The 24586-nt window shown below is 38.5% G+C and overlaps 1 protein-coding gene across 3 annotated transcripts in view; it reads left to right on the top strand.

The window, feature by feature from the left end:
* The first annotated feature begins 9595 nt into the window (after positions 1 to 9595).
* The window catches only part of erbb4b (erb-b2 receptor tyrosine kinase 4b), a 379990-nt gene continuing 364999 nt past the window's right edge, over positions 9596 to 24586 (top strand). For all 3 annotated transcript variants that reach the window (XM_087804856.1, XM_087804859.1, XM_087804857.1), the window contains exon 1: positions 9596 to 9809. In XM_087804856.1, coding sequence (XP_087660982.1) covers positions 9731 to 9809 — 79 coding nt within the window. In that variant the 5' untranslated portion in view covers positions 9596 to 9730. The remainder of the gene's footprint in view (positions 9810 to 24586) is intronic.

The raw sequence follows: 24586 nt of genomic DNA, 5'->3' as shown, positions 1-24586 counted from the left end.
CATTAGTACCGCTTTATACCTGTAGGTGGCAGCAGAGTCACGAATATAATGGCGACTCAAGTCATAGAGAAGAAGATCATCAAAGTCTGGAAGTTGAGCAATGAGCACACACACACACACACACACACACACACACACACACACACACACACACACACACACACACACACACACGTGCACTCACACACATGCACACGCACACATCCCCCCCCACACACACTCATCTCACACTCACACGTGCACTCACCCCCCCCCACACACACACACGCACACACTCATCTCACACTCACACGTGCACTCACACACACACACATATTCACTTATACATGCAGTAACAACCACCCTATCTCTCTCTCTCTTACACACACACACACATGTAGACGCACACACATGCCTGTACAGACGCACATACACGTATGGACACACACATGCAACAACCCACTCACTCTCAAACACATGCACACTCACATAAATTTACACACATGCAACAACACACGTATGCACTTACACATACAATAACACACACCCTTTCTCTCTCTCCCTCAAACACACATATATACACACACATGCATGTACACACACATGTAGACGCACACAAATGCTTGTACACACGCACACACACATGCAACAACACACTCACTCTCAAACAAACACACAATCACAGAAATGTACACACACACACACTCACAGAAATGTACACACACTCACACAAATGTACACACACACTCACACAAATGTACACACACACTCACACAAATGTACACACACTCACAGAAATGTACACACACTCACAGAAATGTACACACACACTCACATAAATGTACACACACTCACACAAATGTACACACACTCACACAAATGTACACACACACTCACACAAATGTACACACACACTCACACAAATGTACACACACTCACACAAATGTACACACACACTCACAAATGTACACACACTCACACAAATGTACACACACACTCACACAAATGTACACACACACTCACACAAATGTACACACACTCACACAAATGTACACACACACTCACACAAATGTACACACACTCACACAAATGTACACACTCACACAAATGTACACACACACTCACACAAATGTACACACACTCACACAAATGTACACACACACTCACAGAAATGTACACACACTCACACAAATGTACACACACACTCACACAAATGTACACACACTCACACAAATGTACACACACTCACACAAATGTACACACACTCACACAAATGTACACACACACTCACAGAAATGCACACACTCACACAAATGTACACACACGCTCACAGAAATATACACACACAGACACACAACAGGAAACACAAACACACATCAATCCTGACAGTGTGTGTTGTTTGTCGTCGTGACGACTGCAGATCTTCCAGTTGTTGTGTGTTTATGATTCATCGTCGACGTAAAAACTTGTTGCTTCATGTTTTCTTCACAACATCCACTTATTAAGTTAATTCATCACAACGTTTATCAAACAAGTTGAAAATATTAATTAAATCTCGAGTAGAAACGTTTTTATATCATTTATTTCACTTGAACTACTAATTAAACGGTGATTGTTGCGATAATTTAATTTATAATAGGATTATTTTTGCTCTATTCATTATTATTATTATTATTGCTGTTATAATTATTATTATTAATATGCATTTATTCAAAGAACAAATCATCAATCAAAAAACTTAAAATAGAAGAAAAAAAACTAAACATTTTAAAATAATTTTTGCTTGTGTTTAAAAATAGTCAACCTTTGGTTTATGTCTCAACACTATTTTTCTTATTAGAATATATGTTTTATTTATGATTATATATAATAAAAATAGTTAAATTATTAAATATATATATATATGATGAATGATACTTATACATTTATTTGCCCCAAAGAAAACTATTTGATGATAAAAAGGGTAAACAACAACATTTCTGAATAGATAAAATCTCTTATCTTAACTGAATCTACAATTAAACGTCAGAAGGAGATTTTGAGGCGTCATCACTCTGGCTGAGGAACACCTACTGTTACGACGAGGAGTCGTAACTGTTCAAGTAAAACTATTGTTGCTGATACTAGCAGTAAAGATACACAAGATAAACATCCAAAAACAACCAGGACCTCCAACTAAGTTTTCTCACAAATCTGTGGGGCCCTTGTCTTAATGTGAGGGCCCCACTTTACTCCGGAGCAACTGTAAAGTTCTTACGGACAACAAAAAGGTTCTCAGACCTGCTGATACCTAATCCCGGGACTACATGGACTCAGTGGCAGGGAGGCTCTTAATGGAAGCTTCGTCTTGTGCTCCAGGACCAGGTTCGTGGCATCAGGTTCAGCAGAGAGGTCCAGACTCTCCTCTCCTGGGACTACATCGTCTCGTTCTTCCAGGGGACCCCGAGGCGTTTCTAGGCCCCTTTTCCACTGTCTTAGCCCTACTTCACCTGATTTGAGTTTCCACCATCAAGCACCTGCTGGACTCTGGTTCCAAGCCAGTGAGCCAGAGAGTGACGTCACTAAAACCATGATCAACCACCCATTTGAAAATGAATAAATTGTGAGAAAGGAGGTGGTTCCGTGGATATGGTCCGGACTTGTGTCCAGTAGGAACACCTCCGAAGTTTCACAGGTCCATGTTATGACGGCCCCGGTGGAAACCCAACGGAATGGAAACAAGTTGGCGTCTTCAAGGCTGGAACTGTAGTGGAAAAGCACCAGTAGTCTCTGTGTCCTCGGTCTCCCTAATGGTCTCAGACCGATTGGACATGAAGACCTTACCAGTGACGAGGTCCAGATCCAGGACCCATCTTAATGAGGTCCCCAAAGCACCTCGACTGACACCTGTCAAGAGCAGCGGCTCGACTGCGATCCTGTCCTGGGTGAAGGTGTTTATCGCTGTCTCTAGTGTCTCTAGTGTCTCTAGTGTCTCTAGTGTCTCTAGTGTCTCTAGTGTCTCTAGTGTTTCTAGTGTTTCTAGTGTCTCTAGTGTCTCTAGTGTCTCTATTGTCTCGTTTGTCTCTAGTGTCTCTGGTGTCTCTGGTGTCTCTAGTGTCTCTAGTGTCTCTAGTGTTTCTATTCTCTCTAGTGTCTCTAGTGTCTCTAGTGTCTATAGTGTTTCTAGTGTCTCTAGTGTCTCTAGTGTTTCTAGTGTCTCTAGTGTCTCTAGTGTCTCTAGTGTCTATAGTGTCTGTAGTGTTTCTAGTTTCTCTAGTGTCTCTGGTGTCTCTAGTGTCTCTAGTGTCTCTAGTGTTCCTAGTGTCTCTAGTGTCTCTAGTGTCTCTAGTGTCTCTAGTGTCTCTAGTGTTTCTAGTGTCTCTAGTGTCTCTAGTGCCTCTAGTGTTTCTAGTGTCTCTAGTGTCTCTAGTGTTTCTAGTGTATCTAGTGTCTCTAGTGGCTCTAGTGTTTCTAGTGTCTCTAGTGTCTCTAGTGTCTCTAGTGTTTCTAGTGTCTCTAGTGTCTCTAGTGTCTCTAGTGTCTCTAGTGTTTCTAGTGTCTCTAGTGTCTCTAGTGTTTCTGGTGTCTCTAGTGTCTCTAGTGTCTCTGGTGTCTCTAGTGTTTCTAGTGTCTCTAGTGTCTCTGGTGTCTCTAGTGTCTCTGGTGTCTCTAGTGTCTCTGGTGTCTCTAGTGTCTCTGGTGTATCTCGTGTCTCTGGTGTCTCTAGTGTCTCTAGTGTCTCTAGTGTCTCTAGTGTCTCTGGTGTCTCTAGTGTCTCTATTGTCTCTAGTGTCTCTAGTGTCTCTAGTGTTTCTAGTGTTTCTAGTATCTCTAGTTTCTCTAGTGTCTCTAGTGTTTCTAGTGTCTCTATTGTCTCTAGTGTCTCTAGTGTCTCTATTGTCTCTATTGTCTCTAGTGTCTCTAGTGTCTCTATTGTCTCTGGTGTCTCTGGTGTCTCTAGTGTTTCTGGTGTCTCTAGTGTCTCTGGTGTATCTGGTGTCTCTGGTGTCTCTAGTGTCTATAGTGTCTCTAGTGTCTCTAGTGTCTCTAGTGTCTCTGGTGTATCTGGTGTCTCTGGTGTCTCTAGTGTCTCTGGTGTCTCTAGTGTCTCTGGTGTCTCTAGTGTTTCTAGTGTCTCTAGTGTCTCTAGTGTCTCTGATGTCTCTAGTGTCTCTGGTGTCTCTAGTGTCTCTGGTGTCTCTGGTGTCTCTGGTGTCTCTAGTGTTTCTAGTGTATCTAGTGTCTCTAGTGGCTCTAGTGTTTCTAGTGTCTCTAGTGTCTCTAGTGTCTCTAGTGTTTCTAGTGTATCTAGTGTCTCTAGTGGCTCTAGTGTTTCTAGTGTCTCTAGTGTCTCTAGTGTCTCTAGTGTCTCTGGTGTCTCTAGTGTCTCTGGTGTCTCTAGTGTCTCTAGTGTCTCTAGTGTCTCTAGTGTCTCTAGTGTATCTAGTGTCTCTAGTGTCTGTAGTGGAACTTTTGTCTTAACTCTACTCCATTAGACTCCGTTTGTGTTGCGTCTCCACAAGTTTGTCAAGTAAATACCATTTTTGGTACCTGGGTTCGTTGACTGCCGGCCTACTGACTGGTTGGAGAGCGACGCCACAGATGAGTCGGCAACACGACTGCTAACGCAAGAAACACCCCCCCCTTAAAAAAAGATGCATAAGGACTATGGTGAGTCAGTCTTAAAAGTATCTTTGTGGTCCGTCAATGAAGTCCAGACCTTTTTGTTTCTGGTCCATTCACCAATGTCTCCAATTTTCGCTGGATTACGATGGCCCCGCCCAGCACTAGTAGGTAGAAGGTCCCTTAGAAACACAACACAACATAGAACCCTCGAACGTAAGGCTGGTACTAGGCAGTTGAAAAGGGGTTTAAAAAAAGAGAGTCTCCATCCGGAGAAGCTAGTTTGGACTGCGTGTTCCCACCATCATGATCTCTGGGTCGGTACCTGCCGCTCGTAACTGCGGGTCGACCAAGATCGAGCGATACATCAACGGCTTTTGCCTTCACGTCTCGACTGTCTTTCCTCCGACATAAACCGCTGCATCATCGGCGTAAGCGTCGACCGATCCGCCTGATCTCGCGCTCGTGAACACGCCAGGAAGCCGAATCTTTTTCAGCCGGATTTCGTGGGCGTTTAAGTGATAGATGACCGTCATTTGGGGCACATTTGGAGTGAAGCCTTCCCCCGTAACGCGTCTCATTTGTCCACATTTGGTTATGAATCTCCGCCGTCACGGCCGGCGAGAGCTCGTTTCCTGCCGAGGCGTTTTTGCGACACGGCGTGTGACGAGGAAGCCAATGTCACGCGGCGTGTCAGGAAGCTAGCTAGGTGGCAGCTTGGACCGCTCGCCCCCCCGCCGCGTCACGCTGTCGCTCCTTTGACCTTTGAGACGAGCGGTGGACCGCCCCCCACTGGCGAAAGGTCAACACTGCAGCGGAGGTTCTGAAAGTGCCTCTTACAGGCCGATGCGCTCTTCATTGTGTTCGGAGGAAGAAAAAAAAAAAGTGCTGAAAATGTCAAAGCTTTGACTTTATCTAAAGTGAAAAGAGTGTAACAGCCATCGAGGGTGAATTCCAGCAGAGAATTTAATTGAAGCTGAAAAGATGCTTTTGGTGAGAGTTTTGAGGTCAAACCTGATTCAATATTTTTTATTCTATCTCCATGACTTCCTAGTGTATTGAATAATGTGGTGGAAATAAACCCTTTTCTTTACAATTACACTTTAAACATCACAAATTTAACTAAAAATAATCAGAATATATTTGTTGGCCAAACTTGACCTTGAGAGTTAGTTTGTTGATAAAAAAAATGAGTATTTCATTCATATTGCAGGAAAATATGTCGTTTAAATCAAAAATCCAACTTCAGATTGTTACGGACGTCCATGATTGACTTTTTGTCTGTTGTTTATTTGACTGTATTTTAGCAAAATATTTTGAAATAATTTAGGGATTAATTGAAATTACATTTTCTTGAAAAAAGGGGTAAATATTGAAACACATATGTTGCTGCTTCCATGTGGATCCTGTAGTTTTTGCAACACTACTGCCCCCTGCTGTCCCTGTTGAACTGATTTGAATTGACTGTTAATCGTTTAAATTATATATAAAATGTAAAGGTGTTTTTCAATCAGGTTACGAGTCGTCACCATTCTTTCCGCCCTGCCTGCACTCTCTTCTTCACCTTGATTCCGGTCCATTTCTCTGATCAACCATCTTGTTTTGATCCTCAGCTGTGAAGAGAAAATAAAACTTAACTTAAAATGTCAAATAATTGATCTTCTTCTTCTGGACGGAGCCAGTTTTTGACATGAATCCAATCGAACAGGAACGTCATGACTTTGTAAAAGAGTAAATCACGATCATAAGTCGACTAATGTCCGCATCTCACGATGGAAAGTTTCCCCACTTGTTTGTTTTTGAGCGTAAAGAAGGAGGCGGTTGACGTCCAGATGTGCGGCCATATTGCAGCTGCAGGTGGTACTCGCCGCGCCCCAGAACTCCTCAGCATCTGGTTCAGAGATCCTCGACCTCCGGTCACGGCGCGTCCGACTTCCAATCACAGGAGTTTCATGACGAGTCTGCAAAGTCACAGCCTGTGTGAAGTTACCGGTGAAAGTTAGCCGTGAATGACGGATCGAATTATACTTTTTACGGATTGTTTTCTTCCAACATGGAACCGGACTTGTCAAGGTGAGGACGGATAGAACACAAAGAAGAGATAAAGAAGCTTTTTTTTAGACTTAGTTTTGGTCTTTGAATAAAACTTTATGAACAATTGAGTCTGTTTTTCCGTTGTTTACAAACAGGATAATGTTGTTTTATGATAGAGTTCTGAACAGACATGGGTATGAAGAGATAAACTAAAAAAGAAAATATATTTTCTCAGTGGACTTTATGAAAAGAAGAAGTTGGTGTAGTTAGTAATTTTATGTATATGATTTATTTCACCCACAGTTGTAACGAATGCAATAATGTCTTCTTTGGTTCAGTGTCAACAACGTTTATTGATTTACTGCTCGCTCCGAACAGACGTGGCGTTTGCGCAGCAGCAGTTTAAAGCCATTCAAGTGTCACAGAATCATCAGTTCTCAGTTCCTCGGTCAACATTTCCTGAAATCTTTTAGAAAAGTCTGAAACTTTTTTGAGAACCATCAGTGAGACAGTTGTCTGATCCCATCTTGAACTTTTCTTCTTCTTTGTCAGCCTTTATCTTTCCATGAATAACTCATCTTTTTGTTTTCTTTTTAACGTGGTTGAGAAATGTTGTGTTTGTCTGCGTATCTTCTTCATGAAACCAAGATTAAAATCCTGTACATCTTGACACGAACAAAGATCCTGACGTTGCACTGAAGCGAGAGACGAAGCATCAACGACGAGTGAAGAGGAAACTCGACTCTCAGCTCATGCAGGGAGAGTCTGGAGAGAAGGATCGTCACTCATGGATCAGACGTTTGGATGGAGGTAGAAAGAGAGGATAAAATGAAGTAATAAAATCAAGCTAAAAACACTATTGTGTGGTATTTTCTATACATTTTTACTTCATATATCATAGTAACGTCTTTTTGAGGGGCAATAAATGCCCAAATGACAAAAGCAGAAACAGATTCTTAAAACAAAAACTGTATTTTCATGTTTAGAGACTAGAAATGATAAATAAATAAAAATAAAAATGAATATGATTGAGCTTTGTTGTCATGACAACCACAATAACGACGCTCTTTTATTTTGTTGTTTCCTCCTCCTCGGTATGTTTGGATCCTTGGGAAGCACTTTCTCACAGTCAGTTGTTGACATGTCACGTGTTTTCATGGCTCGACATCATGAAACGACACTCGAGCCAAGACCAGAGAGAGTCTCTCAAACACTTGGAGTGAGATCTCAACCTTCAACCTTCACAAATGCAGCAGCGCAGAAGACAGTTGGCCTCCAGAAGAGCCCGGCCCGGGGTCTATTTGTGGCCCTTGATGAGATAACACGTGGCCCGCGGCCTGACTCTGAAATACTGGAACGATTCTTCCAGACGGTGAAGAAGAGTTTTTCAATTGTTGACGTCGAACAAACCTTCAATGGTTCCACGACTTCACTTCCGTCAAAGAAAACGATCGATTCAACTTTTTAAACATTTTATTCTTTTGATGTGTTTTAAGGTTCCAACCGAGTCCCAATATTTCCACTATTGTGTCGTATGTTTTGTTGGAAGGACGGTGAATTCTGGACCAATCCAACGATGGAGGCGTGGATTGTGAAAAATACATGTATTTAAAATCATTTACTAAAGAAATACACTCACTAATGAACTTCAAAGACCAAGAAACTAGTGTGAGTAAGATCTGTTAATGTTCACGTGTAGTACTTTGATTATTTACTACCTAACCTACTAAAACACTTAGTTTGATCTAAAAATACAATGCTTTATTTATTTAAATACCGCAAAAATATTTGGTAATTTAATAGTTTTAGATTAAGGATTAATCTTTATTTGAAATAAGTTGGGAGACAAAAAAAAATCGGTAAAAATCTTTAGCAGTATCTTCAGCCAGAACTAAATCCAATAAACTGTAGTTTTTGTTAATTAATTTGGTTATATAAACAAACACAAATGACTGTTAACTTCATTGGGAATCAAGCCAGTGCTGGAACATAAAAAACCAACAACTTGGCAGGAGAAGAAAATATTTTTTCCCTTTAACATATTTTTTTTGTTGTTAAGCAAACATTGAGAAAAAATAATTTCTTTAAAGAAGCTCCAGATACGTATGGAGAGACAAACTAAAACATTTTTTACAATGTTTAACTTGTAATTAAATGGTGTTTTGTTATGAAAAAATATTTTTCCTGAAGCAACATTAGCCTGTGACTCTTGAAGAAAATAATTTCGGTAAAGTTATCAACCTGTAAAATAGTGAAAATGACTTTAACATAAACTTTACATGAATTATTTTGATAGTTTTTATCTTAATGTTGGTCAGTGAATAAAACGCCGACAGGAAACCAGTTTAAGAGGTTGGGGTCCCTTGAACTGAACGATTCAAAACAGGACTTTTGATTAAAGGTTCACAAAAAATACAATAAAATTCATCGGAGATGGAAATTTAATGATATCATTTTAATTTCCCACAGATGTGTTGTAAACTGTAAAGAAATACAAAAACAATTTAAGAGAACAATTAATCAAAAAATGTAATACCATTTTAAAACAGCAGAACAACATGTTTAGCAAGAGTTTTATCCAGTATTTTTTCCCTGTAAAATAATCCTAAATTTGCCTTGAGACAGGTAAAGATGATTTGAGTCAATCTTCTCTCACGTCGTTTATCTCGACGTCGTGTATGAAGTGACAGGTGCAGCCGCAGAAGTTCCAAAACGAGAGGGTTTGTCTTATTCTTTCAACCAATCATGGCGTCGGACGCGGAGCTGACGGACACCTGCACCAATCAGAGCGCGTGTGGGAGGAGCCAGCGCTCCTGGAGGTGTGTCTGGAAGAAAAACACAAGTGTGAGGACGCATTAACTCCATCCAAGTGCAAGAGTAACACGCGAAGAGTGCGCCACACTTTTAGGAAACATTGGAAATACACGCTTGTTCCTCACGAGCCGCTGAGGAAGAGGAGGAGGAGGAGGTGGAGGAGGAGAAGGAGGAGAGGGGACCAAACTTGAGTCAACCCTGAACTCCCTGAAGTGACTTGATCGTCTTCTGCGAGACGAGGATACACGCGCCGGACATGTGAAGTCCAACAAAAAAAGAGGGATATTTGCCAAACGCCACGATGAAGCCAACGGCTGCTCTGCGCTGCGTCCAGATCCTGCTCACCTGCGTCTGGTTTGGGTCGAGCCGGTCACAATCAGGTGAGTGTCTCAGGCTTCTTTGGTGCGACTCTGGAGCGTCTCTGGAGCGTCTCTGGTGCGTCTCTGGACCGTCTCTGGTGCGTCTGTGGCGCGTCTGTGGCGCGTCAATGGAGCGTTTGTGGAGCTTCTGTGGCGCGTCCACGATGTGTCTCCGGTGCATCTGTGGCGCGTCAGTAGAGCGTTTGTGGAGCTTTCTGTTGTGCGTCCACGAAGTGTCTCTGCTGCGTCTGTGGAGCGGCACCGGTGCGTCTGTGCGGCGTCTCCGGCGCGTCCGTGGCGCGTCAGTGGAGCGTCTTAGGAGCGTTTGTGGAGCTTCTGTGGCGCGTCCACGATGTGTCTCCGGTGCGTCTGTGGAGCGTCAGTGGCGCGTCAGTGGAGCGTTTGTGAAGCTTTTGTGGTGCGTCCACGATGTGTCTCCCGTTGCGTCTGTGGAGCGGCACCGGTGCGTCAGTGCGGCGTCTCCGGCGCGTCCGTGGCGCGTCAGCGGAGCGTCTCTGGATCAAGTCCTCGTGTTTGTTGATCCTAAATCCTCACATATATCTCTGACCCTCACGCGCGCGTCCCTCGGACACGCAGATGCGCGTCGGATGAATCGACGAGCACAGGAGCGCATTGTTGCGTGGATGTTTGGAGACGGCGTGGACTGTCCTGCACCACAGACCCTCAATTGTCCGCCACCCTCTGGCGCAGAAACGTCCCCCCTTTTCATCCCCGGGGAGTCAACATGGATGTTTGTTTAGTGACTTTAAAGTTGTGAGTCATGACGAGGAGTGTGTTGTTGTTGTTGTTGTTGTTGTTGTTGTTGTTGCAGCGAGATTGCGTTTTTCTTTTTCCACCCTTTTTTTTTTCTTTCTTGTAGCGCGACACCCTGCAGGGATCAGAACAGTTGGAGCAGTCAGCGCGGTGTGTGCGTGCGTGCGTGCGTGCGTGCGTGTGTGTGTGTGTGTGTGTCGGGCTCAATGGCAGCGGCAGTACCGCAGGTTTGAAGCAGAGGCGCTCGTCACGCGCGACAGACGCGTCAGGCTTCAGATCCAACAGGTCAATATATGGATGGATCTGTTCTTCTGCTGCTCCTGATCCTGAACCATCGACTAATATTTGTGTTGAGGGAGAATGTTGGCTCCAAACATTTCTGCTTCAGATGGAACTTCTGCTGCAGCGACAGCAAAGTTCAAGTCAATCATCATATTTTTCTCGGGATGTTGGTTCATGACGTTTAAAGTATTATTTCATGTCAGATATTATAAGAAAATGTCTCGTTTTTGCCTCAGAAATGATGATAAAACTCCTGAATTCAAATGTTTTGAAGATAAAATTGACAATAAGACACATCATGACTTTCCTACAGATATGTTTCAACAAAACCTTTTAATATTTTCCAGAGATAAAAGCATGAACTCTTTAATATGTAGGTTTGATAGTTAATCGACAATCTATCATTCAGTCTTCAGAATATAAATGTTATTATTTATTTATTTCACCTCTGAATGACAAGTAACTGTTATTAACTAGTTAAATCAGCAGGTAAACCCTTCATTTATTTACTTAACATTACATTTAAAACACCGACACGTTCAGATGGATGAAGAACCAAAACTTAATTTATCCACTAGTTTCTTTGCAGTCAACAGAAGAACATAAATCGAAGTATAATAAGAATATAAATGAAGTCCAATCATTGACAGAAACTTTTAGCAGTAGAAAAAAAACATGTTATTTTTCTTTGATCTATGTTCTTTATCTTTAGACTTAGATTGTAAGTAAGTAAGTAATTTGTATTTATATAGAGCTTTTCCAGACCAGGGTCACAAAGCGCTTAAACAATCAAAAAATACTCAAGTATCAACTTGTTCTTCCTCTTTATTTCTCTTTGTTCTTGTTATTATTATTATTATTATTATTTTTTTTTTTTAATTACTGTATTTGCTGCGTCTAATTGGAAAAAAACAATTTCCCGAAAGAGATCTCCTGAGGGATCAATAAAGTTCTCCCTCACTTAACCTAACCTAATGTTAGTTAAGACACTGCAAAGATGACAAAAATCATGATTTTACTTTAATAATATTGACTTTATTTTATCAGAAGAGTGTTGTATCGATCATTTGATTTATAAAAATTGAATAAAAAATGTGGTTAAAATGTTTGGTGCAAACTTTATATGGGACTTTGTGGAGCTTTTGTGAATCTACTTTCTTTTTATTATTATAATAACATTTACAATGGTTGAACAATATAGATCTCAACACGTTTATGATGCGATGAAATAGGTTTTATCAGATTTAAAATCGTATTCTAAGGAGTTGAGGAAACGGAAGCGACAGGCGACAGTTGTGTGTTTACCAAGAGCTCCTTCTTCTGGTCGACACCTCGAATCAACAGAAGCTCAGGAAGTCAAGTGACTCAAGAAAAATCAGGAATCACTCTCAGACCGACGTGATGATGGCAACGTTAGCATTTCTCCCTCAATCGTTGGAGTCACTAAAAAGGCTCCTTAAGTGTTTCATTGTGTTCCATGTGTGTCTTCTATTCAAACACACTCTGGATCAACTGGCAGTGAGTGTGTGATATTTGTGCGGATGTAAACGCTTCAGACTTGGTCTGTTCATCTTGAACCTCAGATGCTCTTGTGTGTTCAGCGGCGTATTTATTTATGCTCCTCACTTCTGTGTGTGTTTGTGCAAGAACTAAAATAACTTCCTGAAAAATGGCTAAATATCCGTCTGCACCTGTGTGTTTGCTGGTGTGTGTTTCTGTGAACACGTTCTGTTGAGTCACTGTAATGAAGCAATAGTTACACAACAAAAATAATCATTTATTCTTAGGTTCTTTTTATATGAGTTAATAAAATCCAGGAGATGAATGTTATTTTTTCATGCATTTTTTTGCATTTCTTTTGTTTACTTGCAAGACTCTTTCATCCATTATCAAGTTTAATATTGAACGAATGTGGAAAAAACTTGATTTAATCAAATTAATGCTGGTTTTAAATCTAATAAACCAAACTTGTATTTTTCTGTTTAATACTAAACCTGTCGTATCATATCTTTTTCTTCTTAAGGAGTTGATTTGGGGCCCATCCCAGCTACACAGGGCAAGAGGCGGGGGTCCCGTGTCCGTCCACTTCCACTCGCTGACAAAAGTGATCGTTGAACCTCTGAATGTTCTTGAGTTGTGTAGGACTCAACACGGAGAACCCTTGGGTCACCTCTAGGTAACCCAGGTTCTACGAATAAGAGTAACACACATCTCAATAATCTCAGATTATTATTTATCATCAGTGTCGGATTATAGGACAGAACACAATTGAATACAGCCTTTTATTGGCGAACTGGTGACTAACTTCAACTAACTATCAACCATTTAGTAATAATCAAATCAATGTATGTTCTCTTCTTACTTGTTCCTTTCACCATCTTTAAACCATCAGAGTAATTTGTTGATAATGAAAGTAGATGTTTGGTCAACTGTCGGTGACATTTAACAATAAGTGACATAAAGAAGTAGCATCACTTCCTGTTACTGTAGATAACCAGGTCTGTATTATTTTTATTTCAACGTCAAACACAATCGTCTTTTTTATTTTTTATTTAAAAAAGAAAATGAGCACATTTTCATTATATGTTGTTTAAAATTCTCTACAATATCGTTATGAATAAGCATCACCTTCAAAAGGCCTTTATTTTGAAATGGCACACAGGGTTGAGTTGGATCCTGAGGGTATTGTTGGTGTCCTTCAGTGTTTGGTGGCTTTATAAACAATAGCATTGTCAAGTTTTTCACCTTAAATAGACTTTTATTTTGAAATGACACATGGGGTTGGGTTGGATCCTGAGAGTATTGTTGGTGTCCTTCAGTATTTTGTGGCTTTATCAACAATATCATAACATTTTCACCTTAAATAGACTTTTATTTTGAAATGGCACACAGGGTTGAATCTGATCTTGAGGGTAATGTTGGTGTCCTTCAGTGTTTGGTGGCTTAATCAACAATATCATTATGAAATCATCCAAGTTTTTCACCTTAAATAGACTTTTATTTTGAAATGACCTTCATGTTTTCGACTGGTCTTTTCCAAAGTCTAGACTGGTGGTATATTAATCAATGTGTTGGATTTATTATATTAACACGATGTATTTTCACGTCCCTTACCTTTTAAATCGGCATCCTGTACAAGTTACCGTAATACCTGTAAAAAACGAGCACTGCAGCAATGAGGAGTTTTGGCGTGGGTTCGACCGTTGGTCACAAATCAAGGTCAAAGTGTCTTGGCCTTTTGTGTATAAATATAAGACGGCGTGTTGTGTGACGACGACCTTGATCGACTTGATGGAACGAGGCTAACTGTTAGCGTATGGTGCTAGTTATTTTGAATGTCTCTTGCCGTGGCAGCTGGTGAAAATTATTTAAGGTGGTGCTCTTTTACAATACATTTCCCCCCCTATCCTATATATAGGACCCTTCAGGGTCACAGTCGATACCATCGTCTACATTTGAAGATACGACTTTGAATCAGTGACTCATTTATTGATGATTAAGATGTTTTTTTTTGTTGTTGTTGGCGTAAATGATTGTATCATCAGCAAACATCTGCACCTGAAAGATCCTTCTGTACTTTATTTCTCAGTGGACGTGACGTTTACCCGACTCTAAGATAAATAGATGATATCAACGTATGGTACATAAAAAATAAACCCCCAGAATTATTATTTCTTTGCATTAGAGATTGTTTTAAACGTGCTATTTTAAGTTGACGCCGATAAGTTTGATTGTATTTTGGCTTTTTTTTCTCTTTAGCAAATAAGCTGCCGGGGTTTTTGTTTTTTTTTACTAACTGCACTAGTTTTATGTATAATTCTTGAGTCATGTGATCGAGACGATCGTCAAGACGTGTCAAGAGTCACAGTCATATGTTCCTTTTTTTATTCTTTTTTTATTTAATCAAACCTTCCAGACTCCAATTAAAAATACAGAAATGATTTGTGTGATTTATATTTATTTCCCAAACATCCTCTTATTATTCATCCGTTTTTGGCACTTTTCACAACCCTTACCCTTGAGCCTAAACATACAAAAAATACATCAAAACGCGTGACTCGACCAGACTCGCACTGCCATTATTTTTCTCACCAGAATATACATTTTTTCCCAACGTAATTAGCGAAAAACTGCGATAATTTTCCCATCAGGAATGAATGGATGAGGTCGAAAGATTTTTTCAAACATCTCCTGCTCTGGCGTACGTTCACGTAGAAACACAATTCAAACCTTAAAATGTAGATAAAAGTCCAAAGGATCACTGTGGGATTTGACTCTTTTTGAGCTTGGCTAGTTTTTTCGTCACAGGGCGAAGAGCACAGCAACACTCTCGCCATTTCCAAGCGGGGAATTGTCTAGTTTTTTCTTTGACGCCCAGTAACACGTGATCATGGAACAGTTTGAAGCATCAAATAGTCTGTATACGTGTTTGAAAGATTGTTTTATATGCTGATGATTCAGTCGTGTTGTCATTGGTTTGTTCTCTGGTCTTCGGTCACTGAAGATGAAGATGATAAGGTAAGGTAAGGTAAGGTAAAACTTTATTGATAAATTGTTTTTTACCAATAGCCCGCAATTTTTCATAAACAATAAAAAATAATACATAAAAAATAAAAGAAGAACAAGAACATAAAGAGGAAGAACAAGATGACAAAATCTAAGTCTAAAGATAAAGATAAAGAACATAGATCAAAGAAAAACAACAAAGACAAAGGATACAAAGACTAACATAGAACAGAACATCCAGATACTTTCACTCCACTCCTGCCCCCGAACTCAGAATTGTACAATTTAATAGCCCGAGGGATGAATGAGTCCCTGAGTCTATTTGTTTTGCACCTGGGTAGGAGCATTCGTGCTTCATCTGCTTCTCTGCTCACATCGCAGACTTAAGGGAAGATGCTCGTCATAGGTTCAGGTGAAAAGTCAGAGAGAGTCGTAAGTGCTTCACTCAGTGGTCATGGTTAGAATCCAGAGTATTTACCCTTGAGCGTCTCTCTGAGCGACGCCTCCTTCTGATCGTACGACACAGAAGTCGTCTCGGCTTCGTCTTCGCTCCTCGGGGATAGTTTTGAAAAATTCTCCGAGACGTCGACTCGGGCGACTCGGGCGACTCGGGCGCCCTGGCAACCGACGCAGGTTGTCAATAAATGAACAGGAGTGACTTAAGCAAATGTGCTCTTGTGCCCACACAACGTTTGATCTGCGCCGACGCCGGGAGACGTTTGCCGCCGGGGATTTTTTTAATGATTCGTCTCCAAGGCAGGACGAAGAATGAAAAAAAACCTCCTTCGCGCTCGATGGTTGGTTTGATAGCACGAGCTGAGGAAACCATTAATTTTAGGGTTCCAACAACAAACTGCTTTTCAACCACATCAATAATTTAGTACCCACAATGCATCCACACTATCCCCTTATGAAAAATCTCTCTCATATCCCTAAAGCAGCAGCAAGGCTCAATGGTTCTTCTGACCTCTTTTGTTCCTCTGTTTCTTTCTTTCTCCTGCAACATTACTGTAATAATCTTAATCACTTCCGATGGGATTTGTTACTTTTGTTTTCGTCTCAAGTCAATCAAGAACGGAACGGCTTTGCAGCCTCTAATCTCCGAGTACGACGGGATTTGTGTTTGTAGATTTTTGCACTTGTTGGTAATATGGTCGTCCCGCGTGAACGATTGGATCGCATCGAGCTCGACCTTTTCACGCCGAACACCCGCGTCCGGCTAATGCTGTTATCGGAGCAGGAGGCGTCGACGAATGTTTTCCTTTTTTCTTGGAGATTCTTTTATGAAACGGGTCTTGATTGAATTGGCCACTTTTGGTTTGCTTCGCTGATTAAGAAGAAATTACATGTGAATAGAAATTAAACACTTTCTTATAACAATGAATAGACTTTTTTTTTTTTTTAACTCATCTATTGTTTCTGTGCTGCCTGGTAACACATGCCTGTTGTACTAGAACTATAATACTATACTTTATTTTAGAATCTACTATAGAAAGATTTCTTGAAGATTATATTATATGCTGATGTTTAAGTCATGTTGTCTATTTCTCTTATGGCGTCACTAGATTGGATTCATGACGTCAAGTGACGGATATAAGGATATCCAGCTACAAATCTGGAATCTGTGCGTAAATACACAAGTACTTTTTGAAAGAATTAGATAAAAAAACACAGGTCTTAAAGATAAACACAATAGGAACTGTGGTGCCACTTTTGTTTTTGGTTCAAACGATTCTAATGAGGCTTTTATTAAATTACAGTTTCCCTTACGGCTGTTAGAAAGTATCGAATTAATGATATATCGCGATGTTTTTATTCCTGATACTGTATCGATATTCAATAGCACTGTATCGATATTTAAAAATGAAAAATCCTAACACTGACAGGTACTGTATATTACATGTTGCTCCAGGTTGTTTTAGATGTTGATTCACTTTATTGTTAAAGCAGCTCTGGGTAGTTTTGTGTAGCTTAATATTTTTGTACTAAAATAACTAGTGATGACACATCAACTTAATGACTCGTATACAGTGACAGTATACGGTGACTTGAGGTGTTTTGTGTGATTTTTATTTTCACTGTAAAAGCTATTGATGGTGTGAACATGATCATATCTACTGGTTTAACAAAGTTAAAGTTATGTCTTTTACAAACAAAAACAAAGTTAAAGTTATGTTATTTTTCAAAGCCGTCATATCATATTTCTATCTATCTATCTATCTATCTATCCATCCATCCATCTATCCATCCATCCATCCATCCATCCATCCATCCATCCATCCATCCATCCATCCATCCATCCATCCATCCATCCATCCATCCATCCATCCATCCATCCATCCATCCATCCATCCATCCATCCATCCATCCATCCATCCATCCATCCATCCATCCATCCATCCATCCATCCATCCATCCATCCATCCATCCATCCATCCATCCATCCATCCATCCATCCATCCATCCATCCATCCATCCATCCATCCATCCATCCTCCCTCCCTCATCCATCCATCCATCCATCCATCCATCCATCCATCCATCCCTCCCTCCCTCCCTCCCTCCCTCCCCATCCATCCATCCATCCCTCCCTCCATCTATCTTATCTATAATAAATAATAAATATAAAAATGATGTGTATAATCTAAAATAAAAAATGCTTGAGAAGATGTCAAGATTTATTTTTCTTTTTTTTAAAGCTGATTACTTGTTGTTAGATTGAAGCCAATTATAGATCTGTGTGTTTTTTTTTTAAAGGCTAATGTGTTTCAAGAGTCTCTCCAAACATCGGCGCTGAGGTGAGCAATTAAACGTCCTGAGGAGCCGCATTATGAAGCGACACTGATGCCAGGGGCCACGAGCCAATCCAGCGACTGATGAATAAAAAAACGTAATAAGATGCAAATAAATAATTACCTCAAACAAAACGAGAGAAGGACATGATGTAATGAATTTGTTGATTGTTTTGCTGGAATCACCACATTTTCTTTTGTATCTTCAAACAATTTAATTTGGGATGAGAAGCGACAGTAAGTGAGGGTTGAAGTAAACATTTAAAACACGTTGAACTCTGTTAGTTATGGTGCCAACAAAACATGTATTTATGAGTGTCGCAGTACTCGAGATCGGTCTTGGTACTGAGGCGACTTTTTTACTAATACTCTGATGTCATACATGTCAACTGATGATGTGACAAAACCAGTTTATAGGTGTTGTCTTGGAATTTTCCTTTTTTTTTTGTCATCCTCGTCCAAAAATACAAACAGTCTCTACGAGGAGTGATACAAAATGTGGATATCGCGATATTCTTTTCCACAATACTTTATCAGTATTTGACAACAATGTGTCGACAATGAAAAGAAAAAAAATATATACTGTATGTATTTTACAATCAACAAGCAAATATTCTTAAAAAACATAAGCTTCCTGTAAGATCCCGATGATGACTGAGGACGAGAGGATACAGTGAGTCCAGCAGCTTTTAAAGCTGATATTTGGACATATTATGGTTTGAAAACAAATGAAAGTAGTTACGACTTCGTCAAGAGTCATGTGGTCTGTAAATACTACAACACCAGAGTCAAGTACTGGACAATACTACACATATATACTTGTTACTACACTATCACAACACTTGAGTCAAGTACTGGACAATACTACACATATATACTTGTTACTACACTATCACAACACTTGAGTCAAGTACTGGACAATACTACACATATATACTTGTTACTACACTATCACAACACCAGAGTCAAGTACTGGACAATACTACACATATATACTTGTTACTACACTATCACAACACTTGAGTCAAGTACTGGACAATACTACACATATATACTTGTTACTACACTATCACAATATATTGTATCCTTGTATCGTGATATCGTGAAGTATTAACACATTCTTGCCATTACACAATATCTCCTGTTTTTTGTGCGATTACAAACTCACTCGATTCACTGCACTATACTACGTCCTGCTAACTAGAGCCAACAGGGGGCGTAACACTAGACTCTACTCTTAACACTGGTTGCTCTTTTTGATATATATATATATACATATATATATATATACTGTTGAGTGTTTCCTGTCTTAGCCATTTAGCTTCTGCTACAGTCAAAACTAAAATATAGACTTGTTTGTTTTTTTTCTGAACAATTTTCGTTGTCGAGGCTTCAGTACAAGAGGGAAGTATTTAGATGTTTAAGTATCTTTTTTTGGATGTTATATGTATTTATACCTCAAAAAGGAACAGATTACAGAGCAGAAAATAACCCAAGTCAACGTGAGGGTGAGAAGAGAATCGGTGACACTTGACTTCTGGTGGAAACTATCACTTGAACGTCAGCAGGTCGTATTTAAAGACGGACGTGAAGTCGACCTTGACGCCTCGGCGATGTTTCTCGCTTCACCTCGAAGGCGAAGATACTCTCGATCACACGACAACAAACCTGTCGTCGAGAGTCTGTGACGAGCGTCGGTTTGACGGGCGTATTTTGAAGGCTGCGAACGTCGGTCACAAAAAAAAAAGCTTCTGTAAACGTGAACAACCCTCGGTGTGTGGCGACTGTCAGAGCTTCTCCTCGGATGGTTGGATTGACGCTGACTGACGGACGCAGACGCTCTCGCTGCTCCATCGTCGCCTCCTCCTCGTCCTCCGCCTTCATCCCAGTCTTTGTGTCGCCTCCACAGAGAAGCAAAAAGCTGGAAAAACGACAAAGGAAATTACAGCTAATCTTTGTTAAGTCGTCTCATTACCGTTTGGGTTTGAGGACGAGACTCCATGATAAGTCTGGCATGTGTTCCACTCGCAGTCGCTGACATGTTGGAGTGATGTTTTTTTTTTTATTTAAGCCTTTGTGTTATTTCCTGTCGGTTAATAACGGAGGCTATGAAGGGATGATAACAAGCTGACAACTCGTGGCATGAAAGACGAGCTCCACCTTCAAATTAGCCTTTCAAGGCGTGGGTTGATTCACCCTCGACGGCTCTTTTATTAGATATTCAGAAATATTCAAAGAACATCTGGTTTGAGAAGATTTGTATGGAAGTCAATCAGTGCCATCGGAATATTGAACGTTTCAAAATGTTGAAACTTTTCTACTTGTTTCTTTTAACAGTGAATTATCATGTGAATAATTGAATTATATAGTTTCAATATTGAATGTTTATTTATTAACTTAAATTAAATGTTTGAAGTGAATTAATTTTCCAATATATATAATATTCCAATTCCAATAATTCAAAAATAAATGTTCTAAATAGATAAATAAAAAATATTTGTAGCCTTTTAACAGTGAATTATCATGTGAATAATTGAATTATATAGTTTCAATATTGAATGTTTATTTATTAACTCAAATGAAATGTTTGAAGTGAATTAATTTTCCAATATATATATAATATTCCAATTCCAATAATTCGAAAATAAATGTTCTAAATGAATAAATAAAAAATATTTGTAGCCTTTTAACAGTGAATTATCATGTGAATAATTGAATTATATAGTTTCAATATTGAATGTTTATTTATTAACTTAAATTAAATGTTTGAAGTGAATTAATTTTCCAATATATATATAATATTCCAATTCCAATAATTCGATAATAAATATTCTAAATAGATAAATAAAAAAATATTTGTAGCCTTTTAACAGTGAATTATCATGTGAATAATTGAATTATATAGTTTCAATATTGAATGTTTATTTATTAACTTAAATGAAATGTTTGAAGTGAATTAATTTTCCAATAAATATATAATATTCCAATTCCAATAATTCAAAAATAAATGTTCTAAATAGATAAATAAAAAATATTTTAAGTATTTTAACAGTGAATTATCATGTGAATAATTGAATTATATAGTTTCAATATTGAATGTTTATTTATTAACTTAAATGATATGTTTGAAGTGAATTAATTTTCCAATATATATATAATATTCCAATTCCAATAATTCGAAAATAAATGTTCTAAATAAAAAATATTTGTAGCCTTTTAACAGTGAATTATCATGTGAATGATTGAATTCTAGAGTTTCAATATTGAATGTTTATTTTTTAACTTAAATTAAATGTTTGAAGTGAATTAATTTTCCAATATATATATAATATTCCAATTCCAATAATTCTAAAATAAATGTTCTAAATAGATAAATAAAAAATATTTGTAGCCTTTTAACAGTGAATTATCATGTGATTAATTGAATTACATAGTTTCCATATTGAATGTTTATTTATTAACTTAAATTAAATGTTTGAAGTGAATTAATTTTCCAATCTATATAATATTCTAATTTCAATACTTCAAAAATAAATGTTCTAAATAGATAAATAAAAAATATTTGTAGCTTTTTAACAGTGAATTATCATGTGAATAATTGAATTATATAGTTTCAATATTGAATGTTTATTTATTAACTTAAATGAAATGTTTGAAGTGACTTAATTTTCTAATATATATAATATTCCAATTCCAATAATTCAAAAATAAATGTTCTAAATAGATAAATAAAAAATATTTGTAGCATTTTAACAGTGAATTATCATGTGAATAATTGAATTATATAGTTTCAATATTGAATGTTTATTTATTAACTTAAATGAAATGTTTGAAGTGACTTAATTTTCTAATATATATAATATTCCAATTTCAATAATTCGAAAATAAATGTTCTAAATGAATAAATAAAAATATTTGTAGCCTTTGAAATTCTATATATATATGAAAAGAAAATCGCACTAGTAATTAACATTTGTATATAAAATATATACAGAATGTCAGGCTATTTAAAAAAACTATAAAATATTAAATAAAAAAAAATAGACCCTTCAGTATATAAATTATACTATAATTTATTCAATTATATATAATTATATATTAATTATTATAATTAAATAAGTCGTAAACCCGCCCCCCAAATTTCACCTTTTTTTTTTTTTGTTTCTCTCTTTTCTCTTTGTTCTTATTTTATTTTATTTTTTATGAATAATTGCTGTATTGTTGTATCTAATTGGAAAAAAACAATTTTAAATAAAGTTCTACCTAACCTTAATCCTTCAATATAGAAAATATTGACTTTAATTAGTCAAAAACAGTTCAATGCTTTAAAAAATCAGAATCAAAACACGTTTATTTCATTCTTGTAAACATAAAACAGTATTTTGTTGTACTGATAACAGCACAGAATAAGAATTTTCGACATTTGAAACTCAATCTCCTGAAGACGCCGACACACTTCCAGAGGTTTCACTCACGATACCTCCAGCGTCTCCAGCTAACTTGGACTGTTTCCGTTCTCCTTTCCATCAAACTTCAGACGCTCCTGCCGGCGGTTCTCGCAGGTCGATTTCTCAGTCGTGTCGCGGGGAAGACGGTGTCGTCCTTTAAAACGAGGCACTTGGCGGCGGTGACCTGTAATAAATGAGTTTGCGGCGCCGTGGCGGCAGCTGTAAGGAGACATCTGGGATCGAGGGAGGGAGGACGAGGAGAGGCGGAGGAAGGGAAACGCTTCCGTGACGAGATGAGAATTGTCTTTTAATATCATCACATCGTAGTCAACGTGGATCGGAGCCGAAGGCTTTAAGTGCAGCTTCATGATATCACGTCTAGTCGAATGAATAGAGCTTTTAATACGTATTTAAGTGGAGGGAGATACATGAGGAGTCAAACTAAATCAGAGCGAAGGTAAAATGGAATCAAAATGTACTTTTTAATGGTTATTTTTAATTAAAATAACATTTAAATAAATGTTGTTTTAATAGTGCAGGTTCTAACATATTTCAGGTCAAGGTAAAGAGGGCACAAGGGAGACAAAAGAACCACATGGAAATTAAAATACATCTAATTAAGTTGAATTTAAAGCACATTCACTACATACTTGGTAAGATTTTCAGAATTTCAACTAATTTCTTTCACTATAATGGGTCTCAAAATGGTGTCAGAAGACCCCCATGAAAATTAAAGATTAATTTAAAACCATATTTAAAATATACTATGTAAGACTGACAGAATTTCAGTCGACCCCCATGAAAGCTTCAACATTTCCAATTGACATTTTTTTTAATACAATATTAAACCCATAATAAATTGGTATAATATTAGTAACATTATGTTGTAAATGCCTCCTAAAAAACTGTGTTGCTGTATAATCGTAAATGTAGATACAATTAGGATGAAACCATTTTAAAATAAACCATGTGAGGTATATTTACAGATGTTTGGGTTAAACATGTATTAACTATAGCATCCTTTGTCATTTATATTGTTTCTCAGACCCTTATTAAAGCAAAGACCTGCATATTTGTGGATTTAAATCAAAAGCTCAAAAGAGGCCAACATTTAAAATCTTCTAGAAAACCTTTGAATCATGTTTGAATCTTATTCTTCTACGTTTTCTTAATGTGCTCAAGAACTGGTCAGAAGGTTTTTCTTTAAGAGCTATTTCTAGTTGTGTATCCATCAACGGTGGAAGAAAAAAAAATGGATCACTCACCTTGCGGCAAACTGAAAACGGTGTAGACCTCCTTCCCTGGATGTGAAGGTACATAAAGCACGGGATGAGACGAGCAGGAGGCAATTGACCTTGGCTGCTTTTGGGGGGTTGGTGATAAACCTGGATGTGTGCAGGGGAGAACAAAAGAAAGCCGATGATGAGGACGGGACAATAGAATCAGCTTTTTTTATATGAATCTTTGAGGACGACGTGTTTATTTCTGAGTCGACCCCGGCGTCTATTTTATCATCTGAATCCTTCTGGAACTAATATCAACCCGGCAGAGAAGGAACCGTCGTCTTCCTCGCCCGGCCTCGGTCCGAGCCGTCCCAGTGAGCCGGGACAGGAGCGTCTTAATGGCCCCTGACAAGACACCCCCACCTTCAAACCCTTCAAATGAGCGTCACGACGGCTCTTGTAGCAGAGACTCCTACCACAGTCCTGCCTCGACCGTCGCCATGTATGACCTGGTTTGACCGAGTGTAGATCCTGGTCTCGGGTTCTTCTAGTCAACCTTTAACGATGATGTTTGCAGATGAACAATAATTCAAATATAAACAAGTCTTTATAAAGGTTTTTTAAGAGGCTGAATGGCAACACAATTGGTCCATATTTGTACGTCACAAAGAACATAAGTCCTGATGAGAGGTAAAGAAGAGAGTGCAGGCACGGTAGAATGGGTGGAGACGACTGAAAGTAGCTCCAGTGGTCCCTCGTTTATAGCTTCTAAAA

This window comes from Callionymus lyra, chromosome 12 (genome assembly GCF_982586985.1).
Source record: "Callionymus lyra chromosome 12, fCalLyr1.hap1.1, whole genome shotgun sequence".
NCBI lineage: Eukaryota > Metazoa > Chordata > Actinopteri > Syngnathiformes > Callionymidae > Callionymus > Callionymus lyra.
This window is presented reverse-complemented; position numbering and strand designations above follow the sequence as displayed.